We start from the raw sequence: 24,141 nt of genomic DNA, 5'->3' as shown, positions 1-24,141 counted from the left end.
TTTTACCACACAGATTTTATTTTTTTAAGATTTTATTTATTTGAGAGGAGAGAGGGAGAGGGCACAAGCTGGGAAGAAGGGCAGAGGGAGAAGGAGAAACAGACTCCCCGCTCAGCAGGAAGCCCGATGCAGGGCTCCATCCCAGGATCCTGGGATCATGACCCGAGCCAAAGGCAGACGCTTAACTGACTGAGCCACCCAGGCACCCTTACCACACAGATTTTTAATTTCACTTTAATGTAATAAAACCTTTTATTTTATTTTTTTAAGATTTATTTATTTTAGAGAGAGAGAGCAGGGCAGAGGAAGAGATAAAGAATCTGAAGCAGACTCCCTGCTGATCTTGGAGCCCAACGTGGGGCTGGATCCCACAACCCTGAGATCATGATCTGAGCCAAAATCAAGAGTTGGATACTTAACCAACACCCAGGTGCCCCATAATAAAATTTTTTAATATTTTTATTTAACGGCTCCTGTTTTTTATTTTGTGTTAAAAATCCTGCATCAGGGGCACCTGGGTGGCTCAGTCAGTTAAGCATCGGCTCAGGTCATGACCTCAGGGTTGTGAGATCGGGCCCTGCATCAGGCCCCACACTGGATGTGGAGCCTGCTTAAGATTCTCTCTCTCCCTCTGTCCCTCCCGCCTTCCCTCCTAAAAAAAGAAATCTTTCTGCATCCAGAAGTTAAATGTGTATTAACCTAATTTTTCGATAAATATAGCCAAACTTTATCACAGATAACAATACAAAATTTGCAAAACTTTTTAAAAACAAACATATATTTCTAATCTTTGAGTTACTTTTCTTTCAAAGATTTTATTTATTTCTCAGCCAGAGAGGGACAACACACAAGCAGGGGGAGCAGAGGCAGAAGGGGAAGCAGGCCCCCGCTGAGCAAGGAGCCCGATGTGGGACTCCATCCCAGGGCTGTGGGATCATGACCTGAGCCAACTGAGCCACCTAGGCATCTCACTTTGAGTTACTTCTTAAAAATTTTTTTGAACACTTATCAAGTGCCTTGCATTAATTACTGGAATCATGAGGAATAGTCCTTATTTACAACCTAACCAAAACACTAACACAGATGAAAAAGAAAAACAGACTGAAGAATAAAGAAGGTATATCAAAGATCCATGGTTTGAGTTATTTAGAAGTAATAAGATTGGGCAGATAAGGCAACAATAATTTTCTTTAGGAAAATAACAACACTTAACAAGAAATCTAGTCCTGTCTTTAATTTAGTAACTATTTATACATAAAGGCAGACACATAAAAGGCCCTAACGGTCAAAGCCTAACCTCTATAAGAAAATGGTAACGACAAACGTGGTCATCTTTAAAAACAGCACAACAGGGGCTCCTGGGTGGCTCAGTCGGTTAAGCTTCCGACTCTTGATTTTGGCTCAGATCATGATCTCAGGGTTTTGAGATTAAGCCCCCCATCAGGGTCTGTGCTGGGCATGGAGCCTCCTGAAGATTCTCCCTCTGCTCCTCCACCCCCACTCTCTCTTCAAAAAAACAAAAAAACAGCACAATTAAAGTGCATGGTCCCACTGGTATAACAAGAAAAAAGCTGGCTGGGGTAGGATTTGCCAGGAAAGTCCCAAGGGTCTCCTGGGCCAAGTCTGATCAGATGAACTGTTTATCCACTGTAACTAGCAGCACAGCTAAAGGGAAAATACAATTTGTGGTTAGAGGGTAAACCAATGGTCAAAGAGGAAAAAAAAAATCAAATATCAAGTTTAAGTTGTAAAAAGGGTATCATTCAACAGAAAAGGTCAGGAGTCAAAAAAGTAAGGAACAAATCCATGAAGGTGGGCACAAGATGGACCCAAACAAGAGGTTTGGATGTAGGTGACAAATCAATGTTGACACCAGTATCTTAAGTGATTATGACCAAGGGGAGCAAGGGCTTACATTAAAAATGTCAGAAGCAAATGTGGTACAGTACCAATCTGCCCATACAGTGCCCATTATCTACAAAACATTTTTTAAAAAGATGTTTGGGTTTTTTAAAAGATTTCTTTATTTATCTTAGAGGGAGACAGAGACAGAGCATAAGCAGGAGAGGCAGAGGGACAGGGAAAGAGAATTTCAAGCAGACTCCACACTGAGCAGGGAGTCCAATGCGGGGCTCAATCTCACGATCCTGAGATCACAATCTGAGCCAAAACCAAGAGTCGGCCACCCAGGTGCCCCAAAAAGATATTTATTTTTAACGAAAATTAGTCTTAGGCATCAAGAAAAAAGAAAACAATTATATTCACTATGCCAAATTGAAGAAGTTTGTTCGTATAATTTCATAGATTTTTCTTCATTAGGAAAAAACTTAGAAAAGTATAGTACCTAAAAGGTATTATTAACCCCTTCTCTGTGTTATCACTGTTATAGCTGAAATTTCAGAAGTACAGAATCAATACAAAAAATGAATGTTAGAACAGCCTCTGTAACAAAGGCTCATTGGTCATCACCTTGAGCTTCACTTCAACTGTATGCCAATTTGATTCAATCAATTAAAAGAATGTAAAGATACATTCTCACCACTTTTACCATAGATCAGGGTCTCTTAGTCACTATGGGTTCTGTAAGAGACTGTGTTTTTTTTTTTAATTTGTTTTTTGAACTTTGCATACCACATGATGCCAGCCACAGTGATAGACGGTTTCCAAGTTACCTGTTAGCAATTTCTCTTAGGCACCTTTCAGTCCCATGTGTCAGTATGCAGTAGGACTATGCTCATTTGGAGAACTCCATTCTCAGTTTTTGACGTATGATAAGGGAGGCCACCAATAACTGGTAAAAGCTATTTTGCACAGAAAGCAGGGCACTAGTCTGGTAATGTCAACCTCTCCCTCAAATTACCTCCACCAACTTCCTCTTACACACATTTGCCGACTGACTTATAGGAACAGACAAGCTATACTGGTGTGGCAGAAGATAAGAGTAAAATATTTTCATCATGCCATGACTCATCTATTCTCTATCCCCAGAAGTCTTGTGCTGCTATTGTAATGCTATAAAATTACAGAATGTGTAGAAGTAAATTATATTGTAGGTTTTGTAATTTTTACTTTTTGTAACTGTCTCATTTAGTTCTTTACAAGGCCATTCTGTTTTATATATTAATAGTGTTTGTGTGTTACAAGCATGTCAAACAATATGGCAAATTTGAAGTTCGGGTGTGAGAGAGAGAGAGAGATTCAAACAGAAGCCCACAGAGAATTCTGAAGAATTACAATCTTCTAAGTCATTTCACTACACTTAGGCAATAAGGGACACAGAAAAGGTCAATCTTTACAAATGAAACCTACTTATCAATGGGTTTTATGCGGGCTGATAACTGAAGCTGTACTATTTAGTTTTGTGTCACATGTGACAGTAATGCAGTAATATGCAGTAACAGTTCTAGCAAAACAGCAAAAGCTTTACTACAAACCACAGCCATTTGGCAAATAAAGGTGCTGATTACTTTAAACACCTTCTTCTCAAAACAACAAAGTGTTTATTAAAACAAAGTCACATTCATTGAAAAGGCTCAGGAAGCAAGCTCTTTCAGGTTACTAACTTCTCACCCAGAAAAAGAAAAGTCACAGAACTAGTAATAGAACCTACTAACACCAATATATAAAATTATAGTAAGTAAAATGCTAGGATAAGATGCAGTCTGAGCGGTGTCTGGGTGGCTCAGTTGGTTAAGCTTCTGACTCTTGGTTTTGGCTCAAGTCATGATCTCATGGCTCATGAGATCGAGCCCCATGTGGGGCTCCGTGCTCAGTGGGGAGTCTGCTTAAGACTCTCTCTCACTCTGTCCCTCCCCCCACTCACGCACACACACTCTAAAATAAATAAATCTTAAAAAAAGATGCAGTCTGAGAAACTGAAAAGGTTCCATTTTAAAACAATATAATAAGTGAATGCATTGATAACGTCACATGATGCTAAAGAGGTTTACGCAATCAGCTGAAAAATAACAGCTTCTCTATTCAGGTTGATGAGCCAACAGATTGCACTGTCATGTCAAACTGCTAAATGGTAGTGTGATTCAGGAAAATGTTTCTGCTGTCCCAAACTAGCAAAGGTCAAAATATATTTAATATTTTATCGTCCTATCTAGAAACAATGGTTCATCTTGGAGGAACTGGGTTGGCATTTGTACCGATGGTGTTCAATCAGTGGTTGACTCTATGAGAGGTTTTATGCCTCCTCTTGAAAAGAGAGGTTAGTATAAAAACACCTTTGAAGGTAAAGTGGAAAAAAAAAAAAAGTCCTGGATGATACTAAACAAAGACTAGTTCACTCAAGAATGTTTTAAAAACTTCATGAAAATCCAAACAAAGTGTAAAACCTGTTACAAACAGGAATCTAATAGCTTAGCAGAGAGTTCTCAACGGGGTGTTTGACTAAAATAATAAGCCAGAGTTTGCTGAGTAAAAATGTAGCATTAAGAATAAAATTTAATTGGGGCACTTCATTTTGAGGGGTGTCTGGGTGGCTCAGTCAGTTAAATGTCTGCCTTCCACTCAGGTCATGAGCCCAGACTCCTGGGATCAAGCCCCACAACAGGCTCCCTGCTCAGCAGAGAGTCTGTTTCTCCCTCTCCCTCTGCCTCTGTGTGCTCGTGTTCTCTCTCTCCCTCTCTTTCTCAAATAAATGAATAAATCTAAAAAAAAAAAGAATAGAACTTAACTAAGCATTGTGGGTCCAAATATAAGTATTGGGTTCCTGCTATATTAAAAACCCAAGTAAATCAGCATTATCAATAATTTTACTAACACACATTTTGCTAATAGATCCAGATAATCAATACTTACTTATATTTTTGTATGTTAATGTATATAATTTTTATATCACAATTAACTCCTCTTAAATACTAAAACCATGGCAATGAAGAAAAAATATGCAAAAAAAAACCTAAAAAAATTTACAATAATTTAGGATTAAATTTGGAACAATATGATACCAGCCCCCAAAAAAGAAAAGAAAAAAAAAAAAAGAATAGGTTACTTAGGTGTCACTTTTTCTTTTAAGGAAAAAAGGCATTTTAGTTTACTGAAAGAGATAAATATACTTACTATTCATTACTATGCCTTTCTCAGCAACTTGAATAGGAATCTCTCATACAGTCTTTCAGTTAAATTGTCAAGTATGTTGAAAGAGATACTTAACAAAAGCAACAAATACTTACAACAAACAAAAGCATATAGATTGAGAAAAGTGCAATGTTTACTTCTTACCAGTCGAATGAGCTGTCTGTCTAGCCATCTAAGTACATCTGGTCCTTCCTCTGTTTCTGCTCTATAGATTGCCAGCCGGGCCATAAGAATGGCAGCTGCCTCCTGGTCAAAAGACGCAGCAATGTTTTGGATTTGAGTTTGAGCATCTGCCCAGCTAAAGGCAAGAAGAAAGCATAGAGATGCTGCTGAATTACTCAAGTCACAATATCACAGCTGGCCACCACACAGATTTAAATTAAAATGATGCAGAAAATTACATCAATATTTGAAAATTCCAACATTACATAGAAAACCAGCATTTTTAAAATCACTAATAGCAGTTTCAGTATAGCATTATTTTTCAGAAAAATATATCCAAACCTAATAAAGTCCTCTAATATAATTGTAAAGATAGATCTCCAAACATACTCCTTAAAACATTAAGATTTTTTTATTTTATTTTATTTATTTATTTGACAGAGAGAGACACAGCGAGAGAGGGAACACAAGCAGGGGGAGTGGGAGAGGGAGAAGCAGGCTTCCCGTGGAGCAGGAAGCCCGATGCGGGGCTCGATCCCAGGACCCTGGGACCATGACCTGAGCCGAAGGCAGACGCTTAACGACTGAGCCACCCAGGCGCCCCAAAACATTAAGATTTTTACAAGTAAAGAAAAAGCACAGGTATATATGTGTGTATGCATGTGCACACAGATACACAAGTCTCTGTATCAGACTTTCAATTTTATTTCTTCAATTTTCTAAAGGCAGAAACATGGAAATACAACAAAAATAAAAGTTTTCCCCGCAGCCTAAATAATTCTCATTTACCAACCTGGAAAATGAACAAAATTACCCAAAACTGTTTTCTCATTTGGTCTTTAATTCAACTATTAATGATAAAAAATTATATAATTAAAGTCTCTTTGTATTCTTTTCTCTCTATGCTAATATACTGACTACAACTAATCAAAAGTTAGTTAAGTGAAAATTTTAGTTTAAGGGATTAATTTGCTATTAAGTATAAAACAGCAGTCATTTATTAAATTCACATGTTCTATAAATCCAATCAAGTCAAACTGATCCTGCGTAGACACAGCAACAGTTTTTGTTTGTTAGTTTAATGTTTCACAAAGTTTTTTTTTTTAAAGATTTTATTTATTTATTTGAGAGAGAGAGAGAAAGAGAGATAGAGAGCACGAGAGGAAAGAGGGTCAGAGGGAGAAGCAGACTCCCTGAGCAGGGAGCCCGATGCAGGACTTGATCCCGGGACTCCAGGATCATGACCCGAGCAGTCGCCTAACCAACTGAGCCACCCAGGCGCCCTCACAAAGTTTTGTAATACTTCAGCTGATCCTAATTCTAAAGTACCTCACTTTAAGCAAGTCTGGCAATACTTAAGGACTTTTGAAAAGCTACACCACTTTTGCATGACTCAAAGATGTAAGGAGTAATCCCCAGAAAATTCAGGCAGTAACATTTTGAAAAATTCTTCTCTCTTCTTCCTCTATTTTTAATTTTTTTCAAATACACAATTTTTTAATATTTTCCAGATGACTAACAACCGTTAAGTATCTCAGTCTAGTGAAACAGACAAGAGGCAGAAAAGAATGAGAATGAGTAAAAGAATAAGAACTAGTAATTTTGAAATTGTTTTCTAATGTAACTTAAACAATGAGTGGTTATACTAATAGTTTAAGTATTAAATTTTAATTTAAAAAACTCAAAGAACTCAAAATAAAATTATCAAAATCAACATTTTCCCAACTTAGATGACCATGATATTCACTTGCTTCAAACTGAAACATAAAGATGACATTTTAATTACACTGACAAGTAAACACATGCATATTTACTAATTAAAACTTATTTAGCTGTAACTTAAAAATTGTGCCCTTAAAATCAAGTTTTAAGAGTTTACTCACATGGTAAAATCTGTCTTCTGCATTTCCAATATCCCCATTTCACTGTAATTCTTACAACTAGTTTCAAATCAAACTTATTTTATTTTTTTAAAGAAATATATGGGTTTTCTTTAAAGATTTATTTATTTGGGAGAGAGCGAGAGAGCACAAGCACTCTGTACTAAACAAGTGCCCTCCTTAATGCCCATTACCCATCTGGCCCATTCCCCGCCCACCTCTCCTCCAGCAACCCTGTTGTACTTTATAGTTAAGAATGTGTTTTAAGGGTGCCTGGCCCAGTTAAACATCAGACTCTTGATTTCAGCTCAGGTCTTGATCTCAGGTCATGAGTTCAACCCTTGACATGGAATCTACTTTAAAAAAAAAAAAAAAGTCTGGTTTATGGTTTGCCTTTTTTTCATGCTCATCTGTTTTATTTCTTAAATTCCATGTATGAGTGAAATCATATAGTATTTGTCTTTCTCTGACTTATTTCATTTAGCATAATACATTCTAGCTCTATCCACATCATTGCAAATGGCAATATTTCATTCTTTTGGATGATATTCACTCAACCATCCAAAGCAATAAAATATTTATATATATATATATATTTTTTTTTTTTTTTTTCCACCTCTTCTTTATCCATTCATCAGTCGATGGACATCTGGGCTCTTTCAATAGTTTGGCTATTGTTGATAATGCTGCTATAAACATTGGGATGCATGTGCCCCTTTGAATCAGTATTTTTGTATCCTTTGGGTAAATACCTAGTAGTGCAATTGCTGGGTCATACAGCAGTCTTATTTTTAACTTTCTGAGGAACCTCTATCCTGTTTTCCAGAGTGGCTATACCTGTTTGCATTCCCACCAACAGTGTAAGAGGGTTCCCCTTTCTCAACACACTCGCCAACATTTGTTGTTTCCTGTGTCGTTAATTTTAGCCATTCTGGCAGGTGTAAGGTGATATCTCATTGTGGTTTTGATTTGTATTTCCCTGATGATGAGTGATATTGAGCATCTTTTCATGTGTCTGTTAGTTATCTGTATGTCTTCTTTAAAAAAATATCTATTCATGTCACGTCTTCTGCCCATTTCTTAACTGGATTATTACCTAACTTTTAAAAACTTTTCACTTTAAGAATATTTTAAACAGGGGAACCTGGATGGCTCAATCAGTTAAGCGGCCAGCTCTTGATTTCAGCTCAAGCCATGATCTCAGGGTCCTGGCACCAAGCCCTGAGTTGGGCTCTGAGCTAAGTGGGAAGTCTGCTTGAGGATTCTCTCTCTCTCTTCCCCTCCCCCTCCCCCTGCTCATGTAACATGCTCACTCTCTCAAATAAATCTTTAAAAAAAAAACAAACATTATTTTTAATTTTTTTTAAAGATTTTATTTATTTATTTGACAGAGAGAGACATAGCGAGAGAGGGAACACAAGCAGGGGGAGTAGGAGAGGGAGAAGCAGGCTTCCCACAGAGCAGGGAGCCCGATGCAGGGCTCGATCCCAGGACCCCAGGATCACGACCTAAGCTGAAGGCCGATGCCCAACGACTGAGCCACCCAGGGGCCCCCCCAAAAAACATTATTTTAAACATAAAAGCTATGACTGGTGGGGTGCCTGGGAGGTTGGTTAAGCATCTTAACTCTTGGTTTCGGCTCAGGTCATGATGTCAGGATTGTGAGATGGAGCCCTGCGTCCAGCTCCACACTCAGTGCAGAGTCAGCTTGAGAGTCTCCCTCTCCCTCTACCCCTCCCACTCATTCTGTCTCTTTCTCTCAAATAAACAAATGAATCTTAAAAAAAAGAAAAAAAAAGCTATGACTAGAATAAACTCCTATATATCCATCATCTAGATTTATCAGTTGTTGGCATTTTAACATTTGCTTTATCATTCTCACTTCTTTCATACACAAACATACTTTTTCCTTTGCCAAACTTCTTAAGTTAGAGATATGATGACCTCTCCCTTGAAAACTTCAATGTATATCTCCTAAGAACAAGGCAATTATCTTATATTCTTATATAGCCTTAATTATCACATTCATGAAATTAAACATTGATATAACATTATCCGATATATAAACCATATTCAAATTTCTCCAATTGTCTCCATAGTGTTCTCTAGAGCAAAATTTCTCCTGACACAGGATTTAACCCAAAATCACATATTGGCTTTAGTCATAACATTGCTTCAATCTCCTTTAATCTGGACTGGTTACTAATGCTTTGCTTGCCTTCCAAGACATTTTTGACAAGTCTAAGTCAGCAGCTTTATAAAATATCCCTCAACTTGGTATGTCCAGTGGTTTCCGTAAGAAAATGTTTTGAATGTCCAATTTAAGTTGCACATTCATGTGCCCACGCACGTGTGAATGTGTGAGTATTGAGGGGGCATAAATAAACTGACATGTTTGCCAAGAATCAAAACATCCAAGTTCCTGATCCGAAATATGAACAAATCCAAGTGAATGCTCAGTCAGTTGGCATTTTTAGTTCAAATGAATAATGTATTTTCTTGACATTGGTCCAGGATTTTAAGTCAAAGCAAGGTAAAAGAGGAGGACAGTAAATCTATGCACAATCCTTTGCTAAGCAATAGACCACCCAACCGAAACTCAGTTCAAGCATAAGGCTAATGTCTGTCTCTCACCAAAACAATCTCATGGTTTTCAGGAATGAAGCCAGAGTTTAAATACAGTTCAATAAAATGAGAGCTCCAATGCTTTCTGTGTCCATTTTCTAGCCCATGCTTAAATCAGGTAAGTTTATACTAATCAACTCTCTCTTTTGCCTTATTCAGGATATATCATATAGATATGAATAAGAAAAGGCATCTGGTATGCCCTATTACTCCCTTGTGGAAACTGTAACTACCTCAAGAAATGTAGGACATGACTTTGTTACATAAAATGATACCTTATAATATTAACTGTTAAGAGACTTTCACCTTTTGTGGTCTCAACCAGTACTATGCAAAGTGTGGTATGCAAACCCAGTGCCAGTTCGCCATGAGGTAAGAAGAGAAACTAAGAGGGTGCCTGGGTGGCTCAGTTGGTTAAGCAACTGCCTTCGGCTCAGGTCATGATCCTGGAGTCCCAGGATTGAGTCCCGCATTGGGCTCCCTGCTCAGCAGGGAGTCTGCTTCTCCCTCTGACCTTCTTCCCTCTCATGCTCTCTCTCTACCATTCTCTCTCTCTCTCTCAATAAATAAATAAAGAAGAAAAACTAAGAATAAATGTTTAGAAATTTTTAAGCGATTTAACAAAATAATTTTTTGTCCAATAAATCTAATAATAAAAATAGGGACTTGTATTTTGAATTTTTTAAGTTTCTAGTAATTCATTTTTATCGTATTTAATAAAAGTATTAGTCGGGCGCCTGGGTGGCTCAGATGGTTAAGCGTCTGTCTTCAGCTCGGGTCGTGATCCCAGGGTCCTGGGATCGAGTCCCGCATTGGGCTCCCTGCTCCTTGGGAGCCTGCTTCTCCCTCTGCTTCTCTCTCTCTCTCTCTCTCTCTGTCTCTCATGAATAAATAAATAAAATCTTTAAAAAAAAAAAAGTATTAGTCTCCAAAAAATTGGAAGGAAAAAAACAACTGTCCTTTCACTACAGAGTTTTGAGGACTGGTCTATTCCACATCATATAGCAGACCAAGTATGTTAAAGAGCTTTGCCTTCCATAGCCTGCCCCCAAAGTACCTAATCCACAAATAAGCCAGTGAATAAAGCTTGGTAAATGAATTAAATGACTAATAAAAACCTGAAAAAAATACATAATAATAAAAGTAGCTAAGAACTTTATCATCAGGAGCACTTGGGTGGCTCAGTCGGTTAAGCATCTACTTTCAGCTCAGGTCATGATCCCAGGGTCCTGGGATCAAGTCCTGCATCAGGCTCCCTGCTCAGCGGGAAGCCTGCTTTTCCCTCCCCCACTTTCCCTACTTGTGCTCTCTATCAAATAAACAAATAAAATCTTTCAAAAAAAAAAGCTTTATCAATTGAAAAGTAATGCTATTATTATATGTATATATATATTATTATTGCCTATTATAGGATAATGTTTATTAGTTTTTCTCCTCCTCTCAGAGGAATATGGTAAATAAAAGAGTATTTTGAAGAATGTGTGTTAGGAGTCATTTTTTAAGTTACTTCACAGTTCCTAACAATGAATATTTTAGCCAATAAGCTGGATTAGAAAGAAATAAAATGCTATTAGTCATAAATGTTCACTTTCTTGTTATAGATGTTGCTCAAAACAGAAACCCAGTTTGGAAACATGACCCAGAATAGTTTTAATATGCAAATTAAATCTCTAACAAATACAACTTACTTCCTAGCGATGGTGGTCACTCGGATGCGTCTCTGCCCACTTGAATGCTGATACTGAGTCACAAACTGGATTGCACCACGCCCTCCTTGAGGAATTGGAGCATTATGCTATATAAAAACAAGAGTAAAATCTAAGCAAAATCTATTACAGTGTTATCATACAGTCTCCCTAGCATTAATGAAATTCATTCTAAAATCGATTAGAAGGATGTTTGTTTCCAATGCATACCAAACAATTGTGATTTGCCACATAAAAGAGAAATGTTATCTGGGAAAGGGGAAAAATGATGAAGCATAAGAGAAGTCAGTCCAGCTAGGATATCAATTTCAAGTAATATATAATCAGAGGGATGTGAAAGAACAAAATGGAGAGAGAAGTGTAAAGAAATTAACAGATATGGCAAAGGCATAAGTAAAGCAATTTCGCCAAATAGTAGCTGGATAAAGAGAAACTGAACAAGTCCTTCTCCCCTCAGTATATGAGATGAAAACAGAACTTTTAGGAAGATAATCACATGATGAACAGATGACTAATGGAAAACCATTAATAAGAAGAACCCAATGGTAATTTATAATAAATGATCCTCAGAAAGAAATAGCAAGTGGTCAATACGAGAAACTTTGTTCACGACCTTTGACAATAAGCATTCTTTATTTCTTTATTTATTTGGTCAGTAAGAGCCACTATTTTTTCCACAAATTCTGATGGATAAACAAAAAAATTCCTGTACCGGTCTTAGGAAAGCTGACCATTAATATTTTGTGGTTCATTTTATGCCTAATTAACTACTGGTATATAAGTCAGTAATTTGTACATTATATCATTCCTAATATAACTTCCTCCTATACCAGAAAAAAAACTTTTCAAATATTAGAATCTTTACCTTCCAATCGTTTTCTATGAATTTTGACATATTAAACTTTCTTGTAGGGGTTTCATATATTGTTATATACCCTGTGGCAACTAGGAGGAGCTCGATGCCTAATTACAAAAATGCAGAGCTAGTACAGAATTTATTAAGATTTTATTTATGCTTCAATTTTATATTAAGACAGAAAAAATAAAAAGAAAACTGAGACAAAAAGCTGGGTTGCCCAATGTTAGGCATTTGTGGGTCTCCCTAACATCTCTTTCTATTATAGTTTATCCTCTTACCAAGGAGTTTAGTCTTGCAAAACAGAAAATGACAAACAAAAATTCCAAAACAGATTAATCTTCAAGTCATAATTACTATTGGAAAAAAATATGAAATATTTATGGCCTAAATTGAGTACTTCTAATACAAAAAGTCATACCTGATTGACAACCTCAAAATATATAGCTAAGGTTGTAGTGGGGCTGAGTCCACATATCTTCCACTGACAAGTGCCACCTGTTCCTATTTCCTGTAAAAATAACACACAGTATGTGTGAAAGCTAGAGAACACAATTTTTTAAAAGATTTTGCTTTTAAGTAATCTCTATACCCAAGGTGGGGCTCGAACTCACAACTCCAAGATCAACAGTAGCATGTTCCACTGACTGAGCCAGCCAGGCACCCCCAATCTATTACTATAATATATATTAAGGTAAAAAGGGGAGGAAAAAACTGCAGTAAGAAAAACTGTTTCACATTTCTAACTAACTTAATGAATGTTAAAAGCTTAAGATTTTTAAAGGTCATATAAATGTTATTAAAATCAAGCAATTCTTACACAAAATTATAATTCAAATTCTTGCTAAGTATTGATACAAATTCTTCATATTGTAGACTTTAAAAGTATACATATTTATTTTTTTATTTTTAAAGATTTTTATTTATTTATTTGACAGAGAGAGCACAAGCAGGGGGAGTGGCAGGCAGAGGGAGAAGCAGGTTCCCCGATGAGTAAGAAGTCCAATGTGGGACTCCATCCCAGGACCCTGGGATCATGATCTGAGCTGAAGGCAGATGTTTAACGACTGAGCCACCCAGGTGCCCCTAAAAGTATACATCATTTAATGATTAAAAAAAAATACACCATTTAATGACATAATTACAACTAACACTATCCTTCTAACCAACTATTTAATCTGTGTAAAGAGTTATCGATTTAACATAATATATGCACATATGAATATAGGTTCTCTAGATCAGAATTCTATAATGTAAGCAGTCTGATTCCCAAAAACATGTCTTAGATATGAATTTTTACCATGCAAACTGCTTCAAATTAATTTTTAAACTCTGTATTTTTAGAGATGATTACTCACTTTGTTATCTGTCCCATCATCCTCTCTACAGCTATATAATTCCACCATTTTAAAGTATATTATATGACCACTAGATGGGATAACAAAAAAGAAAGGAACTGAAACTAAAATCTGGCTAACTTGGTTGCTTTGCTGGAAATCCTACTAACAAAAAAAAATTTTGTATTTCGACTTTCAGAAGTTTCCAAATTTCTAAATCACAGTTTTTGGGTTTTTTTAGACACACTGGGGCAAGGAATAACTTAGGCATAAAAAATAGGAGATTGGTTACAGTACAAAAGGTTTAAATTTAGGGGTAGATGTTAAAAGGGGTAAGCAAAAGGAGTGACCACAAACAGATTATACCAATGGAAGCTGAACCACATTCTACTGAAAACTTAGCCCACATAATAATTTTGAAAGGAATGCTATAGACTGCCACTCCAGGTCTCTTGTTGGTCTGCCCTTTGAAATAACTATATTTTCTTTTTAGAGTAAAGGTGACTTACATTTTCAGATACACAAGGTCCTTTAGAATTGAGAGACACACAGGGTCCAATAGCTCCTGAAATCTTTATTTCCCTTGAGGTCTGCAAAATAAGAACACAGTGAAAACTTCAGTGTAGTCAAAGATAAGTTCAAACACACTCAACTGTAAGTATGTAAGAATAGACATTTTTTTTTCCATATTTAAAACTTAAAAGTCAATGAAAACATGCTAATGTTAGAAATAATGAATCACTGGGCACTTCTAGGTTGGTAACTCCCAAATTTAAAATCTAGTCCTGGGCGCCTGGGTGGCTCAGATGGTTAAGCGTCTTCCTTTGGCTCAGGTCATGATCCTGGGGTCCTGGGATCTAGTCCCGCATTCGACTCCCTGCTCAGCAGGCAGCCTGCTTCTCCCTCTGCCTCTCTGTCTCTCATGAATAAATAAAATCTTTAAAAAATATATATATACAGCTCACTATAACTTTAAAAATAAATAAATAAAAATAAAATAAAATAAAATCTAGTCCCGACCTAACTTTAATACTCTATTTCCAACTGCCCATAGGAGGTCTCCATTTGGAAACTTCACCCTCAATTCAAAATAAAACCATACCAAAAATTCATACATCCTATTATAGGAAAAGGGAAGGAAAAACAAAATAAGGGAAATCAGAGAGGGAGACAAACCATAAGAGACTCTTAACTACAGGAAACAAATTGAGGGTTGCTGTAGGGGAGGTGTGTGGGAGGATGGGGTAACTGGGTAATGGGCATTAAGGAGGGCACATGATGTGACGAACACTAGGTGTTACATGCAACTGATCTCTGAAATTAATAATACACTCACTATACGTTAATTGGATTAAAATTAAAAAAAAAATTCATACATCCTAATCCAAAGCCTTAAACACTATCTTGTTTTTCCTCCCTTAGAAAATCTGTCACCAAGATTGGTTTCTTTCCAATCTCTACTGACACCAAAATTTAAGCTATTGTTACATTCTATCAAAAAAATTAGGGGGCGCCTGGGTGGCTCAGTCTGTTGAGTGTCTGCCTTTGGCTCAGGTCATGATCCCAGGATTCTGGGATCCAGTCACACATCGGGCTCCCTGCTCAGCAGGAAGCCTGCTTCTCCCTTTGCCTCTGCCACTACCCCCTGCTTGTGTTTGCTCTTTCTGTCAAATAAATAAATAAATAAATATAAAATCTTTAAAGAAAAAAAATTAGAAAGCCTAATTCACTTTTCTTGAGATTCTTTTTCCTGACAAACTGAATACTATTGTCAGACAAATTTTTCCCGAAACACTGTTCTTCACTAATTTACAATGGCTTCTTCTGCCTAGACATGCATCTCCAAACTACAACCAACCACATAATTAAAACTATTTCCCTTACACTGCAATAAAAACCATTCACTCTCACTGGGAAGTTTCCCCAAATATACCAGACTGATTCTCACTTCTTTACCTCTCCTCACGTGGGATCCTAACTAAAATGTGTTCTCGTCAACCAACTTACAGTTTGCCATCTTTCAAAACCACTATAAGTCACTATAAAACCACTTATCATGAAGAATAAATTGTAACCTGCATACATTCATGTTTCTTCCCTAAACCTTTACATGACTTTTATAATCTGTTATTACACTCTATCAAGTGTTAATCTTATCTTTCTTTCAAAACTAAGTTGCTTTTTTTTTTTAAAGTAGGCTTCATGCCCAATGTGGGGCTTGAATTCATGACCCTGAGATCAAGAGCTGCATGTTCTATGGACTGAGCCAACCAGGTACCCCAAGGCTAAGTTTCTTCTTAAGAAAACCTGTGCCTTAAAAACCCCTGAGATCTCTATAATTTCCTTGCCTAATGCTGGATATAGAGCAAGCATTCAATAAAATAAAAAGATTAACAAGAAATATTTAATGGAAATTCAAAATCAACATGTTTATAATACACTTGTAACTAACACTAAGCCTTTGGGTTTTTTGTTTTGTTTAAAGATTTATTTATTTATTTTAGAGAAAGAGAGAGAGCGGAGAGGGGAGAGAGAGGGAGATGGCGAGAGAGTATCTCAAGCAGACTCCCCTCTGAACCTTGAGCCCAATGCAGGGCTCGATCCCACCACCTGAGCTGAAACCAAGAGTTGGATGCCCAACTGACTGTGCCACCCAGGTGCGCCCAACCCTTTGGATTTTTTAAATCCAAATCTGAAGTGAACGATAGAAGTAATATCAGGGGCACCTGGGTGGCTCAGTTGGTTAAGCGACTGCCTTCGGCTCAGGTCATGATCTCAGGGTCCTGGGATCGAGCCCCACATCGGGCTCCCTGCTCCGCGGGAAGCCTGCTTCTCCCTTTCCCACTCCCCCTGCTTGTGTTCCCTCTCTCTCTGTCTCTCTCTGTCAAATAAATACATAAAATCTTTAAAAAAAAAAGTAATATCAACAACCTACCAACCATAAAACAATTACTGATTATCCAAATGGTATAGAATAGGTTTCTCCTAAGTTAGAAACTAATTCCTACAACTAACAAAATCTAGCATTAACAATAGCAAACACAACACTAAAAAGATAAAGCACACTTAAAAAGAGTTAAATGAAATTTTACCTATATAGTATCTTCTTTTCTAACAATTATTTGGAAATGCTCAAGTAATATTTCATGTACATTTAATGATGACACATTTTCCTGGTAAAATTTCTAATTCTGGTTTTCGATATAAAACAACCACTACTTGTAAAGCTTATATTGAATTTAATTAATGATTTTTTTAAAGATTTTATTTATTTATTTGACAGAGAGAGACAGCAAGAGAAGGAACACAAGAAGGGGGACCTGGAGAGGGAGAAGCAGGCTTCCCGCTCAGCAGGGGACCCGATGTGGGGCTCGATCCCAGGACATTGGGATCATGACCCGAGCTGAAGGCAGACGCTTAATGACTGAGCCACCCAGGTGCCCCTGATTAACTGATTTATTTTATTTTATTTATTTATTTTTTTAAAGATTTTATTTATTCACTTGACAGAGAGAGAGACAGCGAGAGAGGGAACACAAGCAGGGGGAGTGGAAGAGGGACAAGCAGGCTTCCTGCTCAGCAGGGAGCCCGACGTGGGACTCAATCCCAGGACCCTGGGATCATGACCTGAGCTGAAGGCAGATGCTTAACGACTGAGCCACCCAGGTGCCCTGATTTATAATATTTTAAAATCACAGTCAAGCCTATAGATTTCTCTTGATAACATACCATACATGTCAAATTTTGGCTCTTACCTTTATTTCTAATGTACCACCAAAGCCCATTTTAAACTGTCCATGCATATCTTTGGTAAAGACTCTTTGGAAAGTCTGCTTGAATAAGGAAGTGTTGAAAGAGTCACCCATTACCATGTATCCTCTGCATGGAAAGAAAAATAACGTATGTGACACAAGTATTGGGTCCATGTGTTAAAACCAGAAAAGTAAATTACCTTCCAATACTACCAAATTTTAAAGATACTTTCCAAAATGTGCTATATTACCATTAATTTTAAAAACTCAAATATATGAGACCATCTTCACCCCACAAATAATCTCAATCCTGAGGGTATCTGAGTGCCCCTAACACTTGCATTTGTCCTTGGTAATTTACTAATGTTATTTTATAAATAGATAATACAGCCACACATTACAAAATTCAAAAGGTACAAAATGGTAATCTTAAAAACAAATATATACCTGTGTATGTATATATTTGCATATACTGTCTCTGTGTATATCACATCAAACTTAACAGGATCACACCCAATGAATGAGAAAAGGAGACTGAAGGACCATTTTCACTTTAAGCACTTATGTACTGCTTGATTTTTTTCAGTAAGCATATACCTATTTTAATTTTAAGTTTTAAAAAACATTAATGGTCAAATAAAAACAATTGAGATACCATTTTATTCTAATAGATCAGCAAAACTCACAGTTTGACAACATATTCTGTTGATGAGGCTGTGGAAACAGATGGGAGTGCAAAATGATGCAACCTGAATGCAGGGGAATTTGACAATATCTAACATAATTACCTATGTGTTTTCTCTTTAATCTAGCCAACCCACTATTGGGAATCTATCCCAAAGATATTCTGGAAAAAAAAAACAAAAAGCAGAATATATGCACAAGGCTATTCACTCCTTCTAGTAATAAAAGATTGGAAACAATCCAGATAACAATCCAGATAATCATCTATTAGAGACTAGTTCAATAAAATATGGCACATCCACACAATGAGGTAATATACTGCTATAGACCACTTTCTAGGGTATAAGTGAAAATGCGAAGTGGGTAAAGTTCTGTAGAATTTTCTGCTGCTCACAGAAAAAGGAGATACATACACCCATACACTCACATGCATACAAATATATTTGCTCATATTTTTAAAACATTTTAGGTAGCTTTTAAACAAAATACAATCAAAAATTAAAACAGGCAAAAGAATAAACCTGATATAGCATAATTAATGGTAATTTTATTTTTGATACTGTGAAACTCTTGATTTATGTTATCTCTGATGCTATTATATATCTTTATTTATTTAGTTGAGAGAGCGAGCGAGCTAGGGGAGAGGCAGATGGAAAGGGAGAAACAGACTCCCCGCTGAGCAGGGAGCCCGACATGAGGCTCGGATCCCAGGACCCTGGGATCATGACCCAAGCCGAAGGCAGACACTTAACTGACTGAGCCACACAGGCGCCCCTATATTTTTGTAAATGTTATTTTCTCTGTTTGTCACCAGTATACAAAAATAGTTGAATTTTGTACACTAACCTTGATCTAGAAGTCTTGACAACATATTAATTCCAACAGTAGCATATAAATTCTTTCAGACTTTCTTTTACAAACATGTCATCTCTGATGATCTATGTGATCACTAAACCTGGTAATACATACTACATTAAAGACAACTTACACCACCCCACTTATCTGTTCCCTTTTACAGCAAACCTCTATGAAAGAGTTGTCTATACCCTTACTACTCAGTGTGGCCCTTGGCCCAGCAACATTAGCATCACCAAGGATCTTGTTTGAAAAGTAGAATTCCAAGTCCCATCCTATGCATGGTAAATCCAGAACCTGTACTTTATAACAAGATACCCAGCTGATCTGCATATGTGAAAGTTTGAAAAGTTGTAATCTATACCAGCTGTTTCCAATCCCCCCTTCGTATTCATCTTCTAGATCACTTTAAGTCAACATTCACTGCTCTTAGGAAGGTCACCGATGACCTTTGCAGTGTTGAATTGCAAAATCTTACAATCTCATCCGTTTTTACTGCTATTTAAAAAAAAAAAAACACACACACACCAATATTCTGACAGCTCCCACATTTTTATCCCCAGCCCAAACCTATCTCCTGCACTCTATGTTGTAATATCCAACTGCCTACTCAACACCTCCTCATGGATGTCAAATGGCATCTTAAACCAAACATGTTCAGAACCGAACTCCTAGTCTTCTCCCCAAATACTCCTTTCCACAGGGTTACCCATTTCAATAAAGGGCAATCCTTCCAATAGATTTCCTTTGGTTTTCCCAAATCCCAGATCCAATCTATCAGCAAATCTTCTACCTTCTAAATACACCCAAAACCCAACCACTTCTCCGCCACCACTTGGTATTCCTGTATCCCTATACAGACTTTATGTAGACAACTGAAGTCAGATGGTCCCTTTAAAACATTACAACAGATCATATCACTCCTCCACTGAAAACTCTCCAGCGATTTCCCATCTCACTCAAAGTAAAATCCAAAGCCCTTACAATAGTCAAAAGACCTTCACAATCTGTCCTTCTCACTCACCCCACTCCAGCTAAAAATCCAACACCCTATGATGAAAAAAAATCTCAACTAAGGACAGAAAATTCTTCAACCTGATAAAGGCATCTACAAAAACCCACAGCTAACATCACACTTAATGGTGATAAATGAAATGGTTTCCCCCTAAGACCAAGAACAGACAAATCTATTGACAGAGAGTAGATTAGTGGTCTAGGCTGAGAGAGGGGGAGAGGGAGAAGAAGGAAGCAGGAAAGGGGAATGACTGCTAATGGGTACAGAGTTACTTTCTGGGGTAATGTTAATGTTCTAAAACGAAATTTGGTGATGGTCGCTTGACCTGTGAATACACCAAAAACAAAACATTAAACTGTAAGCTTTAAATGGGAAATTTTATCATGTGCGAATTATATCTCAAAAAGCTACTACAATAATAAAACAATGACTGCACAATATCAAGACAAGCTTTTCAAACAGAACTTGTGCCTTTATAACTGAATTTTCGAAAAAATTTAAAGTGAGCTTTACTGAAAGGAGTATCAAAAACTGTTAACAGTTGTCCTGGAGTGGTAGGACGACGACTGTTTTTCTTAAACTGCCATTACTGGTTTACATTTGTAAACTGTAATTATCAGTCTATAATTGCAAAAACTGTAAAAACTATAAATACATACCCAGTAAGGTTGGGACAACATTTCATCTCCAGGAGACCTGTCTGATCTAATGCACATGCATAGATATCAATAACATGACCAGTCGTAGCAGCTCGATTAGCCAATGCTTCAAAATGCTATAAAAGATTTTTTTAAATTAAATCAAATCAAAGTAATGCACAAATGTAACCATCCTATAAATCATTTTTCCCATAAAGAGATCAAAATAACCTAAAAAATACTAAAAGAATAATCATAATTTAAATGTGATTATGTTCTAATTTAATTTTCTATAATAAAAAATTTCTCATTTTACAGTAACTTCTATAAGCCTGACACTTTCACATTTTGAAAGCATTCTTTCTAAATATACTCCTAAATGAAGCTAACCTTGGAGAAAAGGCATATCAAACATCTTGCTCTTCATACATGAACATAGTAGAACAACACAGAACTGTTTTTCCTGAGTAAATCCACATCCAGGTAACAAAAACATCAAATATAGAAAAACAGTAACAAAAGCTATTAGATAAACAAATAAAAAAATACTTCTGAAGCTCTAAGAAAAATTCCAAACTCAAAGGGAAATTAGGTAGCAGGAGAAAAGCATCCAGTAATAGTGACAAAAATTATGTTATTAATTACACTTTTAAAAATATTATATATAATGACTACCAAAAAGAAATAAGAGATAATACAGCACAACTAAACTAAAATTGTGAACTCCAGAGAATCTTATTTTTTTTTTTTTAAAGGGACATTAACAGCAAAACCAATTCAGGGTAGTCAATAGTCAAAAGTGAAAATGTACTGCCATGAACCCAAATAAAATTGAAATAACATGAACAGAAAACAACTCACAAGAAAATGATAGACTATCCATGCTATGTACAATGTATGTATCTACAAGACAGCCTCTTGGAAATGAAAAATTGGAAAATGAAAGAAACTTTTCCAAAGCAGGAAAGATATTCTTTTATTTATTTATTTATTTATTTGAGAGAGAGAATGAGAGATAGAGAGCACAAGAGGGAAGAGGGTCAGAGGGAGAAGCAGACTCCCTGCTGAGCAGGGAGCCCGATGTGGGACTCGATCCCGGGACTCCAGGATCATGACCTGAGCTGAAGGCAGTCGCTTAACCAACTGAACCACCCAGGCGCCCAGGAAAGATATTCTTTCAAATGAATATTTAAAAAGCACATAGAACTTCTCTCTGGAATAATCTTTAAAGAGATACCTATTGGTGCTATTAAGCCTTTAAATATTTAAAACCAGAAAAATTATCAAGAAAAAAAAACCTATTTCTCCAATTCTGAATAGAAGTTACAATATCAGACTTTGCAATATCAGATTTCTTATCATCAAGTATTTGTATTCTTCCTCTTCCATCAAATGAATTTGTCTACTAAAGCAAAAAGGCTTAAAAACCAAAATTACCTTAGTTCCCTTTTTAACATATTTGGCGTTGTCTTTTTCAATGTCATGCCATGATCTTATAGGTGTCTTCAATTCATCTCCAACCACCATTCCAGGCCCCTGAGTGGCTGGACCGCCAATGAACATCATGATACGAGCACCAGTGTTGGGAAAAGTACACTATTGGAAAAAAGTAATCTGTCAAAAGAGTTTAAAGGAAAATACAAGGATACGCATTTCTTTTTTCTTTTTTTTTTTAAAGATTTTATTTATTTATTTGACAGAGACAAAGTGAGAGCAGGAACACAAGCAGGGGGAGTGAGAGAGGGAGAAGCAGGCTTCCTGCCGAGCAGGGAGCCCAACGCGGGGCTCGATCCCAGGACCTTGGGATCATGACCTGAGCCGAAGGCAGATGCTTAACAGCTGAGCCACCCAGGCGCCCCCAAGGATACACATTTCTAAAAGTAAATTTTGACATATTCTTTCTAGAAACAGGAAAGCATACATTTTCCAAGAAATAACTAAATGTTTAAAATGAAATTTAAAAACAGGGCATTTGAATAACTCTTTTGAAATCCTATACTAAATAAGAGTACTTTCCTAAGTTTAAAATAATCTATAAACCTGATCCCTATAAACAAGGATGCTTCTCATGCTTAGCTAATCCTAGACTGGGAGAAGTAGAGAAGAGTAAATAGAGCACATCTTCTTTTTGTTGTCATTTTATTTTTTATTTTTATGTCTAAAACACAAGCATATGTTTCTAGTTCAAGATGATGGAGTACTCCAATCTACCTCTCCTTTCTCCCAACGTATCAGCGACATTAGAAAAAATGGTATTATTTTTTAAATAAATAAATAAATAAATAAATAAGAGTGCTATCAGTAGACCAGAAATTTTGAGGAATCCAAACACAGTGGATTACAAAAGTTATGTCATTTATTTATTTTCTAAAGCTATAACATAACATGAAAAATGTGCTCTGAATTTTTGTCCAGTAACTATGGAAATTGCAAATAAAAGCATTTCTAATACGACTACATAAATTTTTCTAATTATGGAACAAATTAGAATAACTATACACATAGAGAAGGAGATGTAAACTCCATAATGATATTAATAAACAAATAAACTCAAAGTTTGATGAGGAACAGGATATTTGCATGGATTCAAAGATCCTCACCATCTAATGTTTATTAATTACAAGAGGCGAGGAAATGAGAGTAATTCTACAGTGGAGAAACCTGCAGACACAATCTTAGTAAGTGACCATGGTGATTGTATCACCTTGAATGGGGCAAATGAAAATTATGGGCCACCTGATGGGGTGTAATGAGAATAGCATTATTTGTGATATTCCTGCCAATGATGCAAGACCTAAATCTAATTGTGAGGATACATCAAAACAAACCTAATTTGAAAGAGTCTATGAGATAACTGGCCTGAATCTTCCAAAGTATCAAGGTCATGAAAGTAAAAGAAAAGCTGAAGAACTGTTCCCAACTGAAGGAGACTAGACAGACATACCACTAAATATATGTCTCTGAACTAAATCTTTTTAGTAAAAGAAATTATTGAAATAACCAGCAAAACTTGAATGGGGTCTGAAAATTAGGTGGTAGTAATGTATCCGTGTTAATACTCTGATTTTAATAATTGTATTGTGGTTATGTAAGAAAATATCCTGCTTTACACGAATTCAAATCAAGTATTCAAGGGGTTGAGAATGTACCAGCAACTTAAACAGCTCAAGAGGAAAAAAGTTCTTGGGGCACCTGGGTGGCTCGGTCATTAAGCGTCTGCCTTCGGCTCCGGTCATGATCCCAGGGTACTGGGATCGATCCCCACAGGAGCCTGCTTCTCCCTCTCCCGTTGCCTCTGCTTGTGTTCCCTCTCTCATTGTCTCTCTCTCTGTGTCAAATAAATAAATAAACAAACAAATAAACAAAGGAATAAAGTTCTTTACAACTTTTCTGTAAATTTGACAGCATTTCACATTTTTAAAATGCATTTTTTAAAACTCTCTTTTCTAATTATAAAGCTTAAGATATGTGTAGTGTAAAATTTTCCAATTCTACTTAAAAGCAAAATTTCCCCTTATCCTACCACTGCTAATACTTGGATGA

The 24,141-nt window shown here is 36.5% G+C and overlaps 1 protein-coding gene across 1 annotated transcript in view; it reads right to left on the bottom strand.

Annotated features, from left to right (window-relative positions):
* The window catches only part of SEC23A (SEC23 homolog A, COPII component), a 61,056-nt gene that overhangs the window by 22,156 nt on the left and 14,759 nt on the right, over nucleotides 1-24,141 (bottom strand). The window contains exons 8-14 of the mRNA XM_028101504.2: nucleotides 22,036-22,194; nucleotides 20,620-20,735; nucleotides 17,410-17,533; nucleotides 14,164-14,244; nucleotides 12,739-12,828; nucleotides 11,444-11,550; nucleotides 5,233-5,386 (exon numbers count right to left, since the gene is read on the bottom strand). Of these exons, the coding sequence (XP_027957305.1) occupies nucleotides 5,233-5,386; nucleotides 11,444-11,550; nucleotides 12,739-12,828; nucleotides 14,164-14,244; nucleotides 17,410-17,533; nucleotides 20,620-20,735; nucleotides 22,036-22,194 (831 nt within the window). The remainder of the gene's footprint in view (nucleotides 1-5,232; nucleotides 5,387-11,443; nucleotides 11,551-12,738; nucleotides 12,829-14,163; nucleotides 14,245-17,409; nucleotides 17,534-20,619; nucleotides 20,736-22,035; nucleotides 22,195-24,141) is intronic.

Source organism: Eumetopias jubatus, unplaced genomic scaffold (assembly GCF_037043125.1).
Source record: "Eumetopias jubatus isolate StellerSeaLion01/CBP00866 unplaced genomic scaffold, mEumJub1_p1.0 scaffold_7, whole genome shotgun sequence".
In the NCBI taxonomy this organism is placed as follows: Eukaryota; Metazoa; Chordata; class Mammalia; order Carnivora; family Otariidae; genus Eumetopias; species Eumetopias jubatus.
This window is presented reverse-complemented; position numbering and strand designations above follow the sequence as displayed.